The following is a 24,113-nucleotide window of genomic DNA, read 5'->3' as shown; positions in this document are numbered from 1 at the left end:
AAACTTTTTGAAATAGGTATCCCGTTCTTCATTGTTCTTTTTAGAGAGCTGAGTAACATTTGATTAAGTCCATTTGATTAAGCAAAATTTCATTCTAGCTCTTGTTTTGGCAAATGATCTAACACATACTGTGTTTTACATTGAGAAATAAACTGAAACTTTTCCCTTTAGAAATGGACAGGGGAAGATAGATGATGAATTAAGCTGACCTGGTTTTTTTTTTGTTACCATGAGCTTCAAGACTGTAGGACTAATAAGTCTCTTCTGTCTCCAATATGTAAATAGAGTTCCTATTTTCAAGTAATTTTTTCAGGTTTCAAGGAATTAGCCATTGAATGTGGTTAGGAGCTGAATGTGCAACGGGATGAAAAGAAAATACTCTTTGTACATGTACATTTATTTACAGGTAAATATTATGTCTTTCATTACCTCATTTTTTGAGGTTTGACCACAAAATTTGACCAAGATGAGGATCACGTGCAGAGAGAATCATCTTGTTCAGCCCAGTGATTTGAATAATAGCCTTCTGTCTAAATTTTTTTCTGTGATCTTTGGAAACTAAATTTATTAAAATAAAGAATTTTAAAATTTCTAATATAGATTGCCATGCCTTAAAAAACTCCATGTGTTTTTAAAAGATTAATATTTATAAAATTGGTTTTTAATAAAGTATTACTTTATTTATAGTTTTTTAGGAGATAAACCATATTTTTTTATCCAGCCTAACTGCCAACTTTGGAAAAAGCATACCTGAACAAGGCTGGGAAGTATAGACTGTGAAGTAGTGACTGTGAAATGCAGACTGGGGAAAGTTTTCTGGGGTGGCAATAGATAGATACAGGGTGTCTGATGTGGAAACAGGTTGCTAATTCTTCCTGCTAGTAGCTTTGCATCTGTTTTTGCAGAACACTCCAGCTTTGTAATGGTATTCCCAACTTCCCACTGATGGAGGTTGGAATGCATAAAAGCAAGGGGATCCTTTGAAGGCAATCTTGGTTTTATTCAGGCTTATTCTAGGATCTTCTGCATATGCTGGGTGAGATTTATTTGTACATTTTAAAGAGGAGATTTCCTACCATCAAAAACCAGTGATAGTGACAGTGCTTTGTGTTTCCTGTGAATGAAAATGCCTCCACCTCAAATGAAATAGTTGTTTAAAATGCTATTTAGAAATCCACTTAATAATATAATCATCTCTTCCTTTCTTGTAGTTTTCTAATGACTGATAAGAAAAATACATTGCCAAGAGTGTTTTGTTTCCACTTTCATATTTGCTATGATATTTTTGAAGGAGGCACTAAAGCTAACTGGTGTAAGGAATAAATAATTCATATAGTGATTGTCAGCAAGAACACATGTGGTGTCCAGGCTGCAGTTTTTCACATTCTTTCACCTGTTCTTGATGTCTCTCATCATGAAAAGCTGTCATCTTGTTTTTAATCTCGCACTGTTTGGTAGATACTCTTTCATGACTCTGTCTTTTCAAGCTTTGGGTGTTTACAGGAAGCAGTTATTAGTTCTCTTCTTTCAGGAGAGTTCCACTTGAGAGACTTACTGATTTCCTTTTTGGACATAGTCAGATTGGGAAGTTACTTGTTCTGCAAGCTGACAGCCTGATGTCTGCCTTAGTACTGTGACTGTTTGTGGGCAATACTGACTAAGGTTGTAGAATGTGACAAAAGGTCCTGCCGTTGATTGCTACCTCCCAGAGAAAATTAGCTGGATGCAGCTCGATCCTGAAGAGGCTGGATGAAATATATTTTCATAGGATGTAGGATGGAGAAGGTAAACGTTAGCCTTGCATCTTTTCAGTGTTACTGAACTAGTTTTAGCTTTATCCCTTCTGAGATTCCCACAGGTAGTTGTAGGGTATCCACTTGTATGGGTTAAAGCCCTACTGCTGAGGAGGTACTGGGGTTAGACATCTATAGGCCCTGTCCCAAATAATTTCAGCAGTTCCATCTGAAGTTGACCTTCATAAGCATTTTTTTTTCAGGAACCTATATAATAGAAAATTTTTCAAAGCAAACTTCTTCCAAAAGAAAGAGCATGTAAGTCAAGAAAGAAGATTAAGTCAAGGAGTAAATATAGCATTTTGTTTCCTTTTCAAAGGACTTGGAGTTCTGCCCATGTCTGCTTTAGGAAAAAAGGGTGGTATTTTTGCATTTTGTATTTTGAGCAGTTATGTAAGCTGTGCATTGATTTTGTAGGACTGTGAAGTCTGGATTGTTCTTGGAAGGTGTCGTGGTCCTGAGTACACTCATAGGCATTAATGACCCTGACTCACCTGGGGCCTCCACCTGCCCTGCCCAGGACCCCATGTCAGTCCCTGCCTCAGTGATGCTACAGCAGGGCCAGTCTCCACAGCTCTGGCCCCATGTCCCATCCCAGCCCCAGCCTGCCTCCTGGGATGGCACCCAGTGCTGGGGCTGCCCCCAGTGCCACCCCCCAGTAGCTCCTGGACAGAGTGATAGGGTGGCTCTGGATGGCAAGGCCCTGCCTGGCCACCCCCAAGAGTACCCTGTCCATTGCTGGGCTCTGACCAGAGGAGCATCACGTCCTACCAAGCACAGAGCCAAGTGGATGGCTTATCCTCTCCTCACTGAGTGGTAGGGCAGGATTTTGGGACTGGTGACAGAGGACTGTCATGACTCAGCTCTTGCATTATTTGGCAATTTCCTGATAATGAAAGATGTGAGATGGAAGTGCTGAGCACCACACGTTGCTTGTCAGTAATGGCAAGCAAGAAATTATTTACTTACAGAAAAGAAACAGTTAGGGCTTAGTCTTTTCTGCAGAACAACTCATTGTATTTCAAGTGTTTCTCTCACCAAATGCTTCACATTCTAGGTCAGGAGTGCTTTTATTTCAAGAGCAAGCCAGTCAGTAATTGTAGACTTAAAAGCGAGTGAATACAGCTACTAATAATTGACTACTAATGCAGTCTTGCAGTAAAAGTGAGCCTTCCCTTCACCTGTTCAGGCTCAGTGGGATAACCCAAGGTGTGAGCTAGGCACAGGCCTTACTAGAGGAGCAGCCCTATTCCCAGTAGTGAGGCATTTGCAGACCAAGAGAGTTATTCTCCTATGCAGATCTTGATAAAAACAAAAAAGCTTTTTAGATCTGAAAATGTACTTGCATTTTTGTTGTGAGGTCAATATTGTATTTGAATTGCACTCAAGTCCAGGAGTGTCAAAAGCAGGTCACCAAACAATGTATTTTAAAAGGAATGAGTGGAACTGTCTCTTTCAGTCTTCTCCATTATATCTGCCCAGCTCTCCTGCATCTCCCATTCATGCTGAAATCCATCAAAAATGAAATATGACAGACTGGCCAAGATTAATGATAGAGAAGGTAGATTCTTCTGAGTGATTCTTTGAAATAACTGAAGTATGCTGAGATAGCTGCTTTTACTATTTGAGAATTTTGTATTGAGAATATTGAGTATTAAATGATCTCAATATAGAATGAAATCTTTAACTCAGAAATGTGGTTTTAGGATGGGTTTATTTTTTTGCCTTATTTCTCAGTTCACAGTGATCTGTGTATAACCAGATGCATAAAGATATCCAGTGGTCTTTAGGATCTCAAATTTTGTGTAGGTTGAAGTAAAACTGTTTTAAAATAGGACAGGATTGCTGTATTGGAGCTGATACTCTGTATTCTGCAACTAGATTTATTCTAATAATCGATATAAAATAGTCAAAAGCTCTGCTTTTTCATGCTGTACTTTCCAATATATTTTGAAGGGAAAATAGTGTGGTGATTAAATTTACATACCATTTTGATTATGTACTAAAATTAATAAAATAAGTCAACAAGGTATTCTGTATTGTTGGAAAGCATTCTGTGCTATGCTGGACATAGTTATGATGTGAATATTACATTTATTATGTAATGGAATCTTGTCTTTTAGATTCAAAGAATATTAGAAAAGAGAAAGATGGAAAGAATCAGCAGGCAAACAACCCATCTTTAAAAAGTGGTAGGTATTGCAGCTGTCAGGTTCTTAGTTAAGGTACTCTAAAAGAAAAAGCGTGTGTTTGGATTGCACTATTTTCTGACTTCTTTTTCTTGTTGGGATCTCTTGGTTTATTATGGTGGGTAGTTAAAAACATATCTTTGCTTTTGTCTAGCTGTTAGGAAAGTATGTTTTAATATAGAAAGTGATGGTTGAAACTGCTTGAGTTGAACCTGCTAGTTTTACTGGCCAAATAAGTACTCTTTGTATGTATAATCAAAGATGCTGTGTAAACTTTATTAATTTTAAACTGTTACTGATTTGTCTGTTCTTCTCCTCATGTATTTCTCAGTCTCATGCCTTTTCTGCTGCAGTTACCTTTTATTTCCCTAATGGGTTTCCTGGTGCCAAAAGAAGGATTTTCAGTTTAATAGTCTTGAGTTTTTAGGATTGCTAACTGAATTAAATTGCCTGGGATTCTAATTTTACTTTAAATAATTGATGTGCAAGTAGAATTTGTGGGGTTTTTTTTAGTAAACTGAGGAAAAGTGCACACTTACCAGAAATTATCCAGATTTTTGGCTAACTTAGCCTCTACTATGCACAGCAGGTGCCATAAGGCAGTGTATACATGAGACTGCTCTCAGAGTAGCTTCTATGGTGGGCTGCAGTGAGACAACAGCAACATCCTTAGATATGCTTTGCATGTTCATGTTGTTTGTTTGAATTTGGACAGTGAGAAATGTCACAAGTAGTATTGACTAAAGTACAAAATCTCTTCAGGCATTCTTGAAAAAATGACACTGAATTATTTAAGGTCTCACTCTGCTCACTTTTCTGTGCCCTCTGACTCCTGATAGCTGGTCTGGTTCTTCTTGGCTGCCAGTGGAGATAAGTAGCATAGTCCCAGATCAAGCATGCCAGGATACTGACACATTAACTGAGTAATTGAGGTAATGACTTTGCATAAAAGATACATTACCAGTCATAGTGCAGCCTTCAGCTGTTACATTTGCCAGAGCTAATTTTTTCATTTATTTGGATTCTGGCCATCACAGAATGGGTAAGGTTGGAAGCACCCACTGGAGGTCATCTTAGTCCAACCTACTGCTCAAGCAGGATCCCCTAGAGCGCGTTACTCAGGATTGCGTCCAGAAAATTTAGGAGTATCTCCAGAGGAGAATCCACAACCTGTGCAGGCAACCTGTCATCTTTATTTGTCCCTGTTACTTTGAGCCAGAAGAGGAAGCATGTTTGTCTCTTTTTCCCTCTTCTGCAGTATAAAATGAGCTCCAGTCAAACTGGACTCAGTGCGTCTGTTTTAAATAATGTTGTCTGACATGACAGAGTGCTGTAAGACACCCCCACCAGCAAAGTGCTCTTCATTTGTGGATAAGATAACCATATTTCATGAGTCACTGGAAAATGTCCCTGCCTCTTCCTGCAGTTGAGAGCAAGGTGTTGAAAAAGCTTTGTGGAGAAGCACGGCTAAGCAGACAAGCCTCATTCTGTGTTCCATGTTTTTGACTTGGTCGGTGCTGTTAACCTAGTGTCCAGGAACTGAGCTTCCTCATGAAATCTAGGCTCAGCTTTGTCAGACAGAGAGAAGTTTCTTGCAGAATCTCTGATTTTCTACAGATGAAATAATTTTCATTCTGTGTTGTTGCTTGTTGGTGTCAAAGGAGCAGAAAGAGCCTCTTGATGCTAGATGAAGATGCCATACAATGCTTTGGGCTAGCAACTAGGAAGTCTCCAGAGTTTCCAGCAGAATGTGTGATAGGAAAAGTCAAAGAGATACAGAGGTGTGAGAAGAATGGGTTAAAAAAAATAGACTGAAGTGAGTAGAGAAGGACATGAGGAGGAGAAAAATTTTAATTGAAGGGTCACAATATATAGAAAGAGGTACAAGGTATAAAGTGGAGTATGAAATACCTTACACCTAAACTGCTATATTTGCAAGAGTGTGTGAACAAAAATTATAAGGAAATCTCATCTTTGAAGAAGAAAGATTATGGGATGAAGACTAGAAAAGAGGCATCTCCATGTCCAAAGTCTCAGATGGGTGCTAAGGGAACCTAGGGGTGATCTGAGAATACATGACTTGTTCCATCTGCCCAAACACTATTAGGCTATGGTGATACTGTATTATTTTACCCTGAATAAACCAGGATCTTAAATTCTACCAATCTGCAAGTGACAATTCATAGTTTAAATCTTTAGTTAAAATTTTGTAAAACTTTTGACTTTCACCAAACTAGAGAATTACATCTGGTGCAAAAAGATGGGGAGCACTTCAACAAACCAGGCATTCACTTATTCATGGCAGCAGATGTGACACCTCCAGGTGTGCTGAGGCAGGGGACTGATGTCACAAGGAGGCTTCTCGCTTCTTTTGGAGAAGTTGTAGTGATTGAGGAAGTTTCACCATGGCTGGAGAAGGTCAAATAGTACACACTGTCAAGAAGGACAAGATGGGAGCGTCTGGGGAATTACAGACTGGCCTGCCCAATCTGTCTTCAGGAAGACCATAAAGAAAATATTCCTTGAAACCATTTTCAAGCAAATAAAGGACAACAATGAGGTTAGGGACAGTGGAGGTAGATTTGTCAAGTGTGTGAACTGTGCATGCCTTTTGTGCTTAGTTACTCTGGAAACAAGGGAGACCAATGGATGTTGTTCATGTGAACTTCAGCAAAGCTTTCTGTACAGTTTCTGTAGCATCCCTTCAGCCAAACTGGTTAGATGTGGTTTGGATAGGTGGATGAAAAATTAACTTGACTGTCAAGCTGGGCAAGGACCACCTGTCAGCTGGTAGCTAGTGGCATTTCTTACAGGTCAGTACTAGGCTGATGCTGTTTAAGGCCTTACTGTCCGATGGGGACGATTGGACAGAACCCACTGCCAGGGCAGTTTGTGGGTAACATCTGATGGGGAGAAGTAGCCAGTAGGCTGGAAGGCAGGACTGCCCTTCAGATGGACTTGCCAGTGCTGGGGAAATGGAATGGCAGGACCGGTGAATGCAGAGTCCTTCTCGGCCGCGGGCAGAGCGGAGCCCTGCCTCAGCCCAGTCGGGAAGCGGCTGCCTGGGAAGGAATGTAGCGGGAGAGGCTCCGAGCCCGGCGGGCAGGGGCGGAGCGTGGGCCAACAGCGCGCTCTTGTGGCCAAAGAGCTCCACTGCAAAGGGATCCTGCGGGCAGGGAGGAGGCGTTCGCTGCCTTGGGAGACTGGGAATTTGGGAGACTCTGGAGAGCTCTCTTCAGTTTTGAGCTGCACAGTACAAGGAAGGCACTGCTGTGCTGGAGTAGGCTGGCTTGAAGTCCTGCAAAAAATTGAAGGAGCCAGAATGCAAAAAGCTGGTACTAAAACCAGAAGAAATGTTTCTTTTTCAACTGCACAATAAGAAAGCTTATGGGAGAAGGTCATGCTGTTTTCAGCTATCTGTCAGGTGGATGGAAAGGGGACAGAGCCAGGCTCCTCTCAAAGCCTCTGTGGAAGTAGAAGTGACAAATACTGGCTGGAGCATAAGAAATCCTCCTTGGTGCGGAAATCTTCACATTGAGTCTGGTGGACCCTGGAAGAGGAGGAAGCTGAGCTGGAGACCTCCTGAGGTCCCTTCTAGCTTGAGTTACTTTGGGATTGGCAGGTTTGACAGTGATAGGGTATTGATACAGCATTGAAGAGAGCATCAAGGGTCATTGACCCATGGGTCAGTGCCAGTAATACAAGCAGCTGTGACATGAACTCAGTCCCTCCATTTTTAAATTAGTCAGGCTTTTTGCCATTGCTGCTTGCTTTGAATCACTGTTTAAGAGCCTCACTCCTATGCAGGTTTTAAACTAATATTCTTTTTCATTTACAAAAAGCTCTAGTTACCTTCTGGTTTGGGTCTTGTTTTGTTCTATTTCCAGTATATGCTGGTTTGCTCTTCAACATAAAATTTGATTTTTCTCTCTAGTTTTCACTTTCCTGGTGGGTTATAAAGTTGTGGTTGTTGCATAACAGTCTTTTCTTAAGCTGTTTTATTCAGCCTGCATATCTGAGTGTGAAGAGAAATGCAAATTAAATTATTTAGTGTGAGCTAATTTTCTTAAGGATTTCTAGTTGTCAGAAGATGCATATTTTCAGGGTCTTCAGAATTAAAAATACATATAATACAATTGCTTCTTTACCTGTGCACACTGAGAATACAGAGAAGCTTTAATGTAGATATTTTTTCAATATGCTTATCTTTCTGGAGATGCATCCTACATGTTGCAAACATACATTTGTATGTTTGCAACATACAAATGTATGTTTGCAACATGTATGTGTTAGTCCTATTTCTATAACTGCAGTAATTAAATGATAATTAGCCTCTGAGAGCTTGGCTCTAATTTAATACACTGTATCTTCATAGGTGGTGAGCTTCTAATTTTAACTCCAGGACATTTCTGCTTGATGCAAGAGCTTTAGCCAGGATTTAAAGCAAAGAACTAGGCAATGTTGTTTTCCTCTTGGCTTTATCTGTAGTTGGCTGCTTACCTTCTCTGTTTTTCTAGTAAATGTTCTGTTACCTTCTGTGTTTTTCTAGTAAATATTCCCTTCAAAACACAAAACTGTTTCTTTCCCTCTGTATTTTTGGTCACCCCACAAAATTTACCATCCTGTTATTCAGATCATTTGGGAAATGTTACTATATAATTTTTTTGAAGGAGGTGAATGACGGTTTGTCCTGGTAAATTTGGTGTCACTGAAGTATTTATATTTGTACAGTCCTTAATGAGGTTGTGCATGACTACAGCTTTTACATCATGTTAGATCTGAGACAGCTGGGACACAACTAATGTTTTCTTTTGACTAGATTTAATTTTGTAGAATTAGGTACTTTACTAAGGTAAACTCTGATTGATTTTTTTATAAGATAAAACCTTGCTATCAGTTCATAATATTTAATTTTTGCACCCTCCTTGGCTTGTTAATGAAACGAGCAACAAATCTGGAGGCTACTTTCTGGGGAAAGCTCTGAAGAGCTATTTCTGCCTTCCTGAAATACAAATATATGCTTAAGTTAATGTATCCTGCCTTTTGTAAGTAACACAAAATCAGTTTTACTATATAAATGTGTGAATAAAATTTTCATTCCAAAATAGGTGGAATTCCCAGATGGTATGTAAAGGTGTCTTTGTTACCAGCCTGAATATATTCCAGAGCACAAATTAACAGCTTTTGACATTTTACTGACTTGTTACTGACTTCTCACATTGCTGACAAACACATGGCTTCTGCAGTGGCAAGGACAAAGGACTCATACACTTGAGTCTGTTTCACCAAAACCCAGGACCTCAGCAGGCTGAGGGGATGGTTCCCTTTTGCCTGAGGCATTTGATATTGCCAGCAGAATGCTGTCCTACTGCAGGAAGACTCTGGGTTTGAGCCGCCACACATCCTTCAGAGGAGCCGTGTGCAAGTGCTGGAAAATGCTGCCAGTTTCTGATTGTTTCTTTGCTTCTCCTCTCTCCTAAAACTGCAGAGATGTGTTTAAGTGTCTGTGCCCAATGGTGTTTTTGGAAGAATTACTGGCACACCTGGAGCAAGCTCTCCATTATCTCTAAGGATTTTGCATTAGGCCTTGTGAGTGGCTGTAGCTGAGCCGCTGGGTGGCATCACTGCATCATTTTGGGTTCATCAGTGCTTTATTCTTCAGGAACATCAGAAAGATGCCAGCTGCCCAAACAAGAAAAATAAGCAAAAGAGCTCACTCAGATAACGTAGTAACAAAAATATTAGTTGTGCCATTGCAGCTTTTCTCCTACACTTTATATTAAAATAATTAATATGCTTGCTTGTATCTTTGATGTTGGTACTTCATATTTTTCCATTCATGCAAAACTGGTAACACTAATTAAATCAAATGCAGAATCCACTTGCCCATACACATAAAGAATTACACTATTAACACTGGAAAAAATACTGTGATTTTGTTACTTAACATTGTCATAATGTTTATCTACCTATGCCATATTGCATGATACAAAAAGAAACCTTTATGTGAGTTCAGCTAAAAAGAGACAAAGATGCAGTTGGAAGGCTGTGCTAATCTTGATTTCTAGTGGATAGTGTTCATAATATATATTCCATACATCTGTGTTTTCAGTGTATATCATCTCAGTACTCATATGAGGTTATCCTATTAACCCTGCTGTTAGGGGAGCTATAATATAGCAAGGCTAATGTGATTTATATAGGAATACTTGGGAGATCCTTATGCAAAGAATTGAATCTAGATATTCCGACCTAGATAATTTGGCATGTGGAGCACAAAAAAAAAAAAAAAGAAGGAAGTTTTATATTAATTTTGCCTATTGTGTGTTCACTCCTGTAAATTAACATTACTTTTGAAGCTCCTTCAAGGTCTGTATGTATTTCAAAGGTGGAGTTTTCATTTGAGAACGATTCTGCTCTTGAAAAAAATGTATTCTACAGATAGTGGGGTTTTCTGTCCCTTTCTTTCCTCAAATTTTCATTTAATGTAAATTCCTATTTTTGTACGTGTGTATGTGTATTTTTTTTTATCTTGTGTCTTCCAGAACAGTTTAATTGGGATGATTATCTGAAAGAGACTGAATCAGTAGCTGCCCCGCTGCATTGTTTCAGACAGGTATGCCAGATACTATTTTGCAAGTGTGTGTCTATTGTATGCCTTTTACAGGGTGATCCTAGAAAAACTTTCACATTTAGACTGCTTGCAGACTTCCCATTTGACTTCTTTTGATCTGTAGTTATCAGTAGCTTACAGTTTTGGCAGTTACTAGCTACGGAAGTTTTTTCATTCTTGGTTTCTGCCTCAAGCCAAATTTTGAGGGTTTCATTAAAATTGTTTCTTTGAACTCTGTTTTCCTTTAAAAAAAAAAGACTAGCTAATGAAAACAGATAGCCTTGTCAGTGTTCAAAAATGTTTTCTACTTTTTTCAATAATCTTAGCGCTACCATGGTTTTATTGAGAATTAAAAAATTGGCTGATTGTCAGAGAAGTCTTTGCCCCATTTTTGAAAGATTTCTTTCAATTCTGTTTAGCTATGTATGTGTAGTAGAGTTGAGTCACTTTTTTCTTGGGTCTCTAATATGTTTAATTTTGTCTCTTCTGAACAGAGTGCTTTCTACTTAGGGGTAACAGATACTAAAATTAAAAAAAAAAAATCAAGTGGAATATACGGAAATACAAAGAAAATACTGGATTTATGATGAAGGGTGTTTAATGTACTAATTTGTATTACTCTATACCCTACAAGTTTGATCCCCCCTACCTGATGGTTTTGTATGTATTTGCAGATGCAGTTTAAATCTATTATCTTGTGTAAGCTAATGACCTCCAGTTGTTCAGCTCTCTGGAGACCGAATTGATCTCTTTAGGCATCTTTCTGTCTGTTTTCCCAAGCTGAGGTGTATCTGGTCTGTGTGTCCTCACTGTGTTAGGAAGATAGTTGCTAAGGAATTGGATTGTTCAGGTTCATAGAAGTGTAATAGGTGTGACAGGCAGCGCATGTCTAGTTTAGTAGCTTGGGCATGTTCTGAAATTGTTTTCTAGGGTCTGTTGGTGGTTTGATTGTACTGTAAATGATACTGGCCTCCAGTGGGGGCCCAATAAAAAGCAGCACGAATTGAATAGTCCGAGAAGGAGAGGAACCATCACTTGGTGAGTCTGCAGCAGTTGCAGGAATGAAGAATTAGGAGAGGGAAACACAGGTGGTAGCATTTCCTCATGCTAGATCTTGAATCTTGGCTTGCTCTTTGCAGATGAGGATGAAGGGCAAAGAGCCCCTCTCATGCTGCTTTCAATGAGAGGTGTCTAAAAACACTGGTGTCCATAGCTCTGAGTGGAGCTGCAGAGATTAATTTCACAGTATGTGTTTTTCACAAGGCAGACACCTCAAACTCCTCCTGGGTAGAGGCAGAGGGTGGTGTGTTGTCCCTGGATCTTTCTGAGGTTAATGCCATACTCAGAGACCATAAGCCACCATGACCAGACTGTATGCTCCCAGGGAGTGTAACAACTGCAGAAAGCTGCTCAAAAGCCTTTCCATGTGCCTTTCGTGCATCTTCTTCTCCCCTAGTAATGCTCAAGAAGTCTGAACCAAGCAACTGAATGCCTTGAATAGAGGTGCTTAGGTGACGTGCATTGACAGAGATAAATCCATGTGACCTGGATTGCTTAAGTAGTGTGTGAGTTGAAAAGAAGAGCTTTAATTTATGTGCACAGCAAATTTCAAAACAATTTGCATATGCAGATTTTCATTTTTTCTAAGAATCGATCTTAAGGTAAAGTGACATGCAATGGTAATAGGTGCAGAGCTAGATCCTCTCACTACATAATTGCAGATTCTAGAACCTAAAGTGCTTGTGCTTTGCCTAGGACTAATTTGACTTTTATTGGGTTACACATGAATAGTACATGTCATTATTACTCAGTGTAATGCAAAGAAATACACTGCTGTGGCCAGCCAGAAAATAAAGTGCAGCGAGAAAGTTAATTTGACAATTACATCCAGAATTTGTGACCTGTGGGAATTTTAAAAGTTTAAATTTTGTAGGAATTAAAAATTATCTGGGGAACAATAAATTAAAGCCTCTGCTGTAAATTAAGACACAGACAGATAATGGAAATTGATTAAAGTATTTATCTTAATTTAGGAGGTATTTTATCTGTTGCTTTAAGTTGTTTTTAATAACTACTTAAAATTTCAATGCACTTCATATTCCTTTTTCTTGCCCTAAAACTTTTTCCCAAGCAGCTGAAAATTTTAAATGTAGAAGCTCAGTCCCTTGTGGTTTGAGCAGAAATTAAAGCAAAGTTACTACTGAGCGAGGTTTTGTTATTTTATTTAAAGACAAAATAGCATGGAGGACTTACCTTTTTTGTAGAATGAGTTGTTGCCTTGAGTTGTTGGTATTTCAACAAGCTCACCTTTTCCACAAAGAAAGAAACAAACTCCCCATGTGCTCAATTTCTGTTGCTTTTCCTGCTTGTACAAAATAACAGCTTGACAAGCAATATCCTGAAATTGAATTGCCCTTTGAATTTAATGTGCTTGGGCTCCCCTTTCAGCCAGCCTGCTGTCTTAGTTCAGAATTTTGCTTGCCTCTTTGGCTTTTGGGCTCAGGCTCTTCCAGGGGTCTTGCTGTTGATCTAGGGTGTGTTGTAAATAGTGCACCTGCACAATATATAAAGTAGAGAAAGATGTATTTTAGACATTTAGATGTGGTGGAGAAAAAATATCATTAACACTTGTTGCAGGAGCAGATTTCTCCTGTATTTTCCTGTGCCCACAGACAGCTAAGTGCACTTTGTCTGCCTGCTGTGGGATCCCCACCTGACCTGGTCAGGCAGGAACAAGGGGACACAGGAGTCCTGTGAGTGTGAATGCCTATGGGTTTGGGTATTCTAACATGCTTCCTATATTAGAAGTCAGACTGTGTTAGTCTGGATAGGGTAGCTACTGGGGTTAAATGTCATGGGGAAGGCTGCTTACAGTTCTGGGTGTCTGTATTCAAAACCAGCTTTGTACTGAAGAGTTGCAAAAAAGAGTTTCCAGGGTGATAGGAGAGTAGTCATCATCTCCTAAGAGAAATTTCAGTGCTTTACTTATTTACATTGTTGAAAAGGTACCGAGAAAGGATCAGTTGTAGCTTTTGGTTTTATTTGCTAAAGTGCAAAAATAAAATAAATGATAATGTTGGCCAAAAATTCCATCAATAAAATTTAGGCTGGAAATGAGGAGACAAGTAAAGAGAATAGTGAGAGTCATTCCATCCCAGTTAGTGTTCATACAAAGTTTTAAACATCATTACATGTCATTTGCCTGCAATGTGACAGAAGGCAAGTAATCAGACTGCAATCCAGTCAGTCTCTGCCCGTAGTGTGTTAATACATGAGTAAAAAATACTCTCTTTTGTTCATCTTTAGCATGTGATAAAAAGTTCTTCCTAACAGCCAAATTGCATTTGTCACATTTCTTTTCCCCGTGCTAATTAAATTGGCATTGCATTGTATGTTTGTGATTATATTCAGTTCTCACAAGCTACAGTTTTTGTCTTCGTGTGGAAGTTTTATGTGTCTTTAGGACTGTTTTCTTTCTTAAAAATGTTAACACTAACTTCTTTTTCTGTCTAATTTCTTTGTAATGTAAGCTTTTTTTTGATACAGAAGGGTCCAGATTTTGTTTCGATTTCCAAAATATTATTACAATGAGGATGATTATTTCTTTTGAATTGGAAGCCAATAAACTTTGTGGTTGGGATTTTCTTTTGGATGTGTCTGTTGGTTTGTGTTTTGGTTGTGGTTTTTGGTTTTTTTTGAGTTGAACGTCATGTTTCCTAATGTCCTTGTATTCCATTCACCTCACACTTGGGTTCATATCTTCATAAAGATTGCCTTGTTACCTTACCCTACTTAGCATCTCTACCTTTTAGAAATCAATCATGCTTATGCAGTTGGTAGGTTATGCAGTTGCCTTTCCTGACTTGATGCTAGACACTCAAAAGTTTAAAAGCTTCTTCCTATTTATCATTTTTATACCAAGTTTGGAAGGAATAAAGCTGTCTGTTGATCTGGCTGGTAAATTTAGCAGTATTAACAACTACAAGAAAAAGTCTTTTACCTTTTATTGTAGTCTAGAATTCCGCCTACGAACGATTTCAAAGTTGGTATGAAACTGGAAGCGCACGATCCTCGCAATGTTACCTCAGTTTGTATCGCCACCGTCATTGGAATCACTGGTGCCAGGCTAAGGTTGCGGCTCGATGGAAGTGACAACAAAAATGATTTCTGGAGGCTTGTGGATTCCTCAGACATACAGCCCATCGGGACCTGTGAAAAGAAAGGGGGCATGCTCCAGCCTCCCCTTGGTAAGTAACAAAGCTGATGAACAAATGTGTGTGGAGTATTGCTTTCAGAAAGTCAAATTTACCCTTTGGTCTTGGCAAATTCAATGGTATGAACAGCTCACCAAGCCATTATTTAATTGAAAAGGAGGTAAGTAAACTAATTCTGGCTATGTGAATTGTGGCTTTTTCTTACTTTTTCATTCTTCTGACATAAGAATGAGCAGTTTTGTTTGTTGATGGTTTTTCTTAATAGGCCCTTAATATTAAATGTGCCCATTCTGTAAATGTTCCCTCACACACGGCCTGCCTTGTGTGTGTGTATACAGTGTCTTGTTGCATGATGCCATGCGTGCTCCTTTTGGGAGCCCTTGGAAAGAACTGGAGAAAGCCAAATTGCCCCTTTACTCTTCATCAGTGCATCTGAGCAGCTCACAAGAGGGCACTGGCTGCTGCAGGCCTGGGAAGCTTTGGCAGGGCTGCTGAAAGCACACCTCTGCAGGGCAGTCAGGATATTTCCTTGGGCACCGAGCAAATTGATTTGTGTTCTAGGACAGGCAGCATAAGGTGGGTTAGTGCAGAATTGCAGCCTTCTGCTCTGAGTTTTTACTCTGAGGTAGTAAAAGCAGCACTCCAGACCTCTAGGAAACTTTCTCGGTTTAATCTCTCTGAAGTTCTTGATATAACCTTCTACAATGAATGAAGTGATACCAGTATAAAAAATGGAAGAGTATGGTGGTTCCTTCAGCTGAATATATGTACAGGGTTAAAAAATACAGCTTCAGGAACACAACAGTTTTTAAAATGTGTTTCTAAGCCAGAGTGATGAATGGAACAACTCTGGTTATGTGTGATGAGGACAGTTGATTTGTTAAGAGGAGAAACTTTCCATGACCATCAGTAGAAAAGTTGATGCCTTCTCCTCACATACTGTTTCTTACTCTTATGTGTCAGGCTGCCTGCAGTGCAGCACCTAACAAGCAGCTGTTTCCCTGCGTTCAGGCATGTAAGTCTACCTGCCCTCTGAACAATTGCTGATTATTCAGAGAAGAATGTGAGTGCCACTCTTTTGGCCCTCCTGCCCTAGATTTTTCTAGAGATAGGCTAAATTCCAGCAATCAAACATTCTAGCATACCTAGATAAATTTTTGAAAAAGCCTTTTTGGCAGTTTTACAGCATCCTGTTCCTGGGTAAAGCTGGGAGCTAATTGGGTGTATAATTACCTCCTGTTAGACATTTAACCAAAGGATTTTTTTTCCTTAGTAGTAGGGAACCTTCTGGATACTAATGTTTCACTTCTATCATAATAACTAACTAAAATAGTCCCTCCTACCTGATTTTTACATGGTTTAATTATGCATGTTACATAAGGGTTTTGAGAAAGTGATTATTGCAGCAAAGTGTTCCAGTTCCAGCCTTTGTTTTCCATAGCTTTTCCACAGCTTTTTGTTGTAGAGAGCTTAATTTTCTGAGCAAATTATAATCCAGATAGCAGTTTCTCTGGTTTTACCAGGACAACTTAAAGGCCAAATGAAGTCAGTTGACACTGTTGCTTAGTTTTCACTTCTCTGTTGTGCTTGTATATATTTTCTGAGCTACCTAGTTGGGAATATTGTGTTTCAGTAACCCCACATGTTCAGGTTTTATGAAGACTCTGGTATGAAACCAGGCCTGACAATCAACTCAGTGGTCCCTGAATTATGACACCTTTTATCATATAGGAGCTCTGCATTAATTTAGGTGTTGAATAGGTAGTTCTGGCTTGAAAACTGTTTATTCTACTGAAAATAGCTTAAAGCTATGAGCTCAAGAACCACTATAGCATATAATCAAATTTTAAATGAGTGAATTATTTAACTGATCAAGAGTTGCAGATATGGTCCACCTTTCTAGTTACAAATTTTTAAGACAATTCTTAAAGATCAGTTATGAGGGAACTCATGAGCTCTTGGCAGATTATGGTACTATTTGCTTTGTGGAAAAAATTCCGATTTGCTGTATTATGTCTGTTTCTCTGCAGAACTGTTCCAGACATCTAACTGCTAAAGAAGCAGAAAAAAATGTCCAGTATGTCTGTTATCTTGCTCATTACTTTAAAACATTCATTTGGAAAGCAAAGAAGGCAAAAGGATTTTTTGTTTGCTTTGTTTTATCTTTTAACTGGAAAGTGGTTGATTGTGAGGGAACATTATCTGGAATAAGAAGGTTTTCAGACAAACCTTTGTTCTGTTTGAATAAGGTAGTTAATCTAAACAAATTTGGTTGTTGTTTATGATTTTTATTCACTTGTTAATGAAGAATAATGAAATAGAAAGACCATCTGGTTTATGTTTTTCAATATGATACATGATTTATTACAAATTTTTTTGATTCACTCTTAGGTATGCTTTGTTTTATGGCTATTTATGTATTTATTTTAGTGAGAGAGGGAGAAAAACCAATTGCACTGATTTTTTGTCTGTGGTTTGGTAAAACAGTAACAAGATTCTCAAAAATAAAAAAAAGTATCTTCTCAATAAATGAGCTAGAACCCGAAGAGAAAGCTAGGTGCTTGTGCCAGGGAAGTTTCACTGAACCAGAGACTCAGTGGGACAGCATAATGGTCTCCTCTACTAGGACTTGCATATCATTGAATCCTAGAAATTAATCTGTAGTGCCTAATGTTATGAAGAGTGATTTTGCAGGCAAGTCACTCAGAATGGAAATGAATTGCACAACTTTCTGCAGTGACAGTGACCATGTTCATTTCTTAGCTGCTTCTATTTTGGCCAAGTCTGAAATAGAGAGAATGAGGCATTAGTGAAACAGACTTTTTCTCCTATTGCATTTTACAAACTGAAAGTAGGGCTGTTTGTTTGGTTTTTTGTTTGTCCTCAGGGTTCCAGATGAATGCATCCTCTTGGCCAATGTTTCTCTTAAGAACTCTCAATGGAGCTGAAATGGCACCTGCAGCATTCTTTAAAAAGGTAAGAAGAAAAGCTTTTCTAGTAAACAACTACCTATCAATTGGTCCATGGTTACATTTTTTTAATGAGGATGCTAAGATATTACCCTGTTGTCTGCAGCAAAGATGGGGAAGGCAAGACTATTATTTAAAATTACTTTGAACTGGATTGACATGCTATGGAACTAGACAGAAAGGAATATGCTTCTAGTCCTTAGAGAGGGCCGTTTCTTTTCCTGAGCTGAGACTTCAAAGTATGGCATGTTACTTAGAGAAATTGTGTTTGCTCATTTTTTGTCTCATGGATTTTAGATAAAATGCATATCACATTTCTTAACAGCACTGTAGTCGTGTGAATGTGCTCAGGAGTAAAAAAAATTAATGGGGAATGAGACCCATTGGAATACATTAGTGCTTGGGAAGGTTTTGTTAAACGTATTTATTGGGCACACAATCACCATTTAAAATGTAGTGAGAAAGTAGTTGAAAATAGCAGAAAAAGCCATTCAGTTTTTTAAACATGACTCTTGAGTAAGTTACTGTGAAAGATTAAAAATTATATAAAAATAACTGGAGATTAAAAATGACTTGGGTAAATTTTTTGTGGAGGTGATAAAACCCTGTTGTCATACTGAGTGTGTTCTTTTTGGATACTGAGAGGCATGTCAGCAAATCAAACAGTTGGGCTTAGGCCTGCAAACACATCACTTGCTGTTAACTTAATATAATTATAATTTTTTTTAGATAAGATAATATAAATTTTCTGAGGCATGATGAGCCATGCTTCTCTGTGCTAGCCTGCAGCACATCTGAGATGGGCTTGGATAATAAGGTTCTTGAGGCTGAGGTGGTAATTTGTGTTCTGTCAGATCACAACTCCTGCTGTGGAGGTACACTTATACCAATCACATTCACTTGATTTTTGTTTTTCTTTTGTCCACTTGGAATTGGTCTAAGTCCAAGTGAGTTAACAGAGGCCTATAAATAATGTCCAATGCTAATGAATTTTTCATGGATTAATTGAGAGGTAAAGCTTTTACCAGACAGTTATCAGTCCCCAGAAATATCCATTCTCTGCAAACCTCTTCTTTATTAGCATGTAATAATTTCATTTTAGTGTCTTGGCTGTCTTGCTGCCCAGACATAATGTATTGGTTGCAACCTATTGCTTATGTAAATACTTTTATCAGGGTCTTTCTGTCATGGAGAATTTTGCTAATTATCCCAGCTGTGGTTTGGGGGAATAGAATGAAAATTTTTATAGTGCAGAAGAGCAAAGGCAAATTTGAAATACAACTAAGTTTCCTTGAATGTGTTTCTATAACTTCCTGAGAGTAGTGACTATAAGTCGTAAGAATGTTGAGGAAAAGAAAAGGGCTGTTACTTCGTTTTGGTTTTTTTTTCAAGAGGCCATAGAAATACAAATATTCTACCATGTTTATTTTTATAGGAACCACCAAAACCTGTGCCAAACTGCTTTAAAGTTGGAATGAAACTTGAAGCTATAGATAGGAAGAACCCATACCTGATTTGCCCAGCAACCATTGGAGATGTTAAAGGAGATGAAGTTTTTGTTACATTTGATGGTTGGAGAGGAGCATTTGACTATTGGTGCAGGTGTGATTCTCGAGATATTTTCCCAGTCGGATGGTGTAGCCTGACAGGAGATGCATTACAACCACCAGGGAACAATGGTAAGATGACTAATAATATTGCTTAATTGTTTTTCTCCTCAATTACAGCAGAATTTTAAAAACCAGCTGGCTATATGCAGATAAGACTGAAGATTTGATTTGTGAGTAGCAGATGAGGATGAAATGTTGTTGAGTTTTCTTTATGCAGCTTAAAGCTAATAGAAATTGCTGGGAAACAGTTTTTGCCTGTTCATAGTATCTCTGGGAGCATGTTTTATTTAATACTGTTAGGAGGACTTCTGATGACCTCTAATTTTTGTGTGCTTGTAAAGAATCTTGAACTAGATTTGCTGTTTGTATTATTGATAGATACATGCTCCTGTTTAGTGATACTAATATATGGCTGCTGCAGCACTTTATTTTATGCTAACTGCTAAGTAAAGTAGTCTTTGCTTCTGTGATGATTGCAGGTCTAAACTATATATTTAGTATTTCTTCTTTCATACTCAAAAAATTCTGTCTTGCAGCTGCCTATTCTAGATGCTTCATCATCCTCTTGCCCTTATGGATATTTGTTGATCAGTTGATAGTGTCTCTTTAACTAATGGCTGCTTTATAATGAATAACTCTCTACCTTAGAAAGAAGGGAAATAGCATGAAGAGGGACATCCCTCAGTGTAATCCCTTTGCTCCTCTGGGACTGCTTGTCAGGTTTCCATAGTGTAAGGTTTTTCTGTCAAACTGTTTGAGCTCTTCTATCCTCATCCCATAAAAAAAAAGTCAGGAACAGAGGTTTTGAAGGAGGGGAATAATATTTTAATTAATTTCTTTATTAACCAGAGTTATTTGTTCTCAGTGAGAATTTTCATAGCTGGTGTTAGGTGAGTAAGGGACAAATAGATTGGTGTCACAGAACTCTCACTTCTGAGGTGAGTAGGAAAGGAGCAGAAGCAAGAAGGCAAGAAATCAGTAATGTTTCCTGGCCTTTTTCATTATTTTTCTCAGTCTTTCGCTAGCAAATCAAGAACTGTATGGAAAATCTAACTGGAATTAGCTAAGGACACCTCTGCATCCTTGCTCTCACCTGCCTCTCTGAAGTTGCTGCCAGGGGTCATAGTACCTGGAATTGCATTTAGTCTATTCAGGCAGATTTCAGCAAAGGAGTAACTGTGTGTGTAGCTGTACTGTCCAAAATGATCTGCTGGTACAAACCTGCAGTGAGAGGAAAGGGTTTGAAATGTGGGTGAGGATGATGGACATTGCATCAGAAGTCATCTAACAGGTACCACACTGACCTTAGTCTTAATGTTCCTGTGCTCCCAATCTCTGAAGTGTCTTTCTCAGCTTCTTCAGAAGGTTGACCTTGTCTTGAGAGATCATGAATGAGATGTGTTATTACACTTAAGTTAATTATTTCTTTACTGTGGGGCTGACTGTGCACTGGAGCAGATTGCCCAGAGAAGTTGTGGAGTCTCCCTCACTGGAGATATTCCAGAGCTGTCTGGACACAACCCTGTGCCATGTGCTCTGGGATGACCTTGCTTAAGCAGGGAGGCTGGACCAGATGACCCACTGTGGTCCATTCCAACCTGACCCATTCTGTGATACACAGGCGGGGCTGTATAAATAAGTGGCATAGAATTTTTAAAACATATTTTTGTTACAGTTTAGATTACTGAGTCAAATTTCATCTTCTGGAAAGAATATTATTAAATTGTTTAGTCTACTCCAATTTCACGCTGGAAAGCCAGCGATATTTTGAGGTAAGACATCCAGAATTTTTTCTTGCCTGACTAGTGCTTGATAGAGCTCAAGGTTGTTTGACAATGAGTAAAGCTGGTTATGTAATCCAGTTCTTCAGGTAATAAACCAAACAAAATTCAGACTTGAAATACCTATCCAGTTAGGATACTATTCTCTGTAATGAGAGAGAATAGTATCCTAACTGAGAATAGTATAGTTAGGATACTATTCTCTGTAATGAGAAACAAAAACACTCCAGGCATTAATAAAATTTGAAGCAGGGTTCTTACAGACTTGTAGTTAAAATTGAGAATTTTGGACATGTAACAGAAACTGAGTGCAGAGAGGTGCAGGCTGGAGTGGTTTTTATTTTTGTTTCCAAAAGTGAGGCCAAAGTTAACTGCAGTTTTATTGAAATTGTGTATTCATTTTTTCCCCATTCTGAGCATAAATAATTTGTTATTTCTATTTTGCTTTGTGTTGTTACTTTATTTTATGTTTTATGTTTGTGTGTGTTATACACACTTGTTGAATTTACATATCTGGAGGAAATATTTTTTGCTCTCAGGTTAGATTTTTCATTGTTATTTGATTGCTATTGAGCTATTAAATAACTGCAATGACAATCCTTTATTAAGATTTAAATAATAGCTTCAAGAAGAGTATAATCAAGTCATTTGAATTCAGAAATATGATGGTGTTGTCAGGATTCTTCATTATGTCACACTAACATTAACTACTCCTGTTAAGGGAGAAAATATTACAGGTACTACATTGTAGGAATTTCCTTGAGTATTGAAGTGTTATTCTGGTCTGGACTTTTTTCCCGCTAGTTACCTCAGTATTTCTGGCTTGAATTTCTGCAATAGAAAGTGAAAATAATTGACCTAAGAGTGGCTTGAATTCCTGAGTGAATATGAAAAGTATTCTTGATTTTTGTAAAGCTGAAAGCATTTAAAGGTATTAAATCACTATTTAGAGGGCTGAAACAAAAAGCCTCAGATTTTAGTGAACATGCAAAGCCAATATCCTACAATCTAAGTATAAAAGTGATAAATGATGCTTTAAATTTCACTCATACCTACGACAACAATTTCCTGCCATGAGATGTATTTTGGGGTCTAATTTAACATTTTGAAAGAGAGATTAAATGCAGTAAGGGAGACAGTATGCAAATTAGGGAAGATTGTATTTCAACTGTCTACTGTCTTAGCCTTTTAGGACGCCCAGAGAGAATGTAGGCCCTCTGCCATGGGAGGTGTTTAAGAACAGGCTTCTAGGATGTGGATTATCCTGACCAGATTATGTGTTATTTTTACTCTTTAAAACTGTATCTTCAGTATACCTCTCATTGGAATTAGCTCATGAACTAAGATAAAAGGTAATACAGAGATGGTAGGTGAAAAGTTGTTTTGGACCAACTGTTGATAGCCTTCAGGCCCTAGTAGTTGTGTTTATGTTTTGTCTTTGGTCCTTATCAGAAGGTGTGACTTCAGTGGACCTGGCTGGATGTCAGGATATGTGTACAGTGGTATGAAATGTACCATTCAGTATTTACACTGTCAGAAGCTGTGCTTAGCTAACCTTGTAGTTTGTGTCATTAGAAGCATCTCCAGTGGTACTAATTGGTTATGTATGGTTTGACTTCAGTGCTTGATGTTGTCTTGGCTTGCTGCCTCAAGGTTGATATTTTAAGGATGCAGTAGATTTTCTCTGTGTCTCTTGGTCATTTAAATGCTTTTAGAGATGTCTAAAAAACACATAAACAGTGTTGTGAAAAATGCCTAATGAAAGAGATTGACGTGGTAATGTCTGTGCTGGACCAGTCAAAGGACCATCTGCTCTTGAAGGCTTTCTCCAGCAGTGGCTGAAAGCAGATGTCTGAAGAAAAGCATAAGCACATAGGAGACAGGTTTGCTCAAATCTTCCTAGTGTCTGTCCATCTGCAGCCAAGGTCGTTCCAAGCCCAAAATAATGCTTTTATGCTGATTACCTTCTCAGGTACTCAGTATAAAAGGGGAGGAACTTGATCTAACCTGTTCTATTATATACTGGAGCCATCTGAACTTTTAGCACCTACAACATCCTTTTTAGCACCTACAACATAAGGTGTTCTCTACTGGAGTATGTTTCTTTTGGAAAAGGAGAAATTCCTTTTCCTTGGTGGTTGTTTCATTTGTTGTCCTTGGTTTCTTGTACTGAAACAAGTTCTTGTACTTCCAGTACTTGAACAGGAAGATTTTGCTTCTGTTGTTCAGGGATCCGTTTTATTCCCTGGTCACCCTTGTTCTTCTGTACTGCTTTCTTTTCACTTACAGTATTTTTGAGCCACTGGATCCAGAAGTGCACAATATATGGAAACTTAGTGACATAGTGGTGCCTTCTGTTATGTTTTCTGTTCCATGATTATTCATTAATTGGTATTTGGGATTTTTGGACTTATACTGATATTGTGCTTCCTTGGAGTGAGTATGAATGCAAAATAAATTCAGTCTTCTTGTTTTAGTGTTACCTTCTGCATTTGCTCATTCTAAAATTTGGTCATCTCTTGGGTCTATGTAACTTATGCTTTTGATATACTTTAAGAAGGATTTTAAAGTTTTATGTCTTCTGCATGTTTTTTGATTCACTCTTTTTCTAGGCCAAATGTACTTTTCTATTTAACCGCAATAGATTGTAATTTTTACTTTACTCTGTTGAATAACAGAAATCTGTTACTGTACCCAAGAATATTCTTGATATTCATGTATTGCTTTGTAGCTTGTTGTATTTTGAGGCTTGCAACTGAAGTAAGCAGCAGGTGACTGGAGATTGTCCGAACAATTTCTATTTGCTGTTTCTGTATAAATTCTTTTTACTGTTTAGTTATTACATGTAAATGGCAGTTACTTAGGCAACCCACCTTTTTATTTATAATAGAAGTAAAACCTTTTTCATAAAAGAGAGAAAACAAAAGAACAACTGGGGACAAGC

The 24,113-nt window shown here is 38.3% G+C and overlaps 1 protein-coding gene across 7 annotated transcripts in view; it reads left to right on the top strand.

Moving 5' to 3' along the window:
- SCML2 (Scm polycomb group protein like 2) overlaps positions 1 to 24,113 on the top strand; it is a 70,936-nt gene that overhangs the window by 15,733 nt on the left and 31,090 nt on the right. For 4 of the 7 annotated variants that reach the window (XM_059839835.1, XM_059839841.1, XM_059839837.1 and 1 more), the window contains exons 3-7: positions 3,917 to 3,985; positions 10,528 to 10,598; positions 14,608 to 14,842; positions 17,697 to 17,785; positions 19,214 to 19,457. In XM_059839835.1, coding sequence (XP_059695818.1) covers positions 3,917 to 3,985; positions 10,528 to 10,598; positions 14,608 to 14,842; positions 17,697 to 17,785; positions 19,214 to 19,457 — 708 coding nt within the window. The remainder of the gene's footprint in view (positions 1 to 3,916; positions 3,986 to 10,527; positions 10,599 to 14,607; positions 14,843 to 17,696; positions 17,786 to 19,213; positions 19,458 to 24,113) is intronic. The other 3 variants (XM_059839840.1, XM_059839839.1, XM_059839838.1) reach the window with 2 other exon arrangements.

Source organism: Haemorhous mexicanus, chromosome 2 (assembly GCF_027477595.1).
Source record: "Haemorhous mexicanus isolate bHaeMex1 chromosome 2, bHaeMex1.pri, whole genome shotgun sequence".
NCBI lineage: Eukaryota > Metazoa > Chordata > Aves > Passeriformes > Fringillidae > Haemorhous > Haemorhous mexicanus.
The sequence above is the reverse complement of the archived record's forward strand: the minus strand, read 5'-3'. Positions and strand labels throughout refer to the sequence as shown.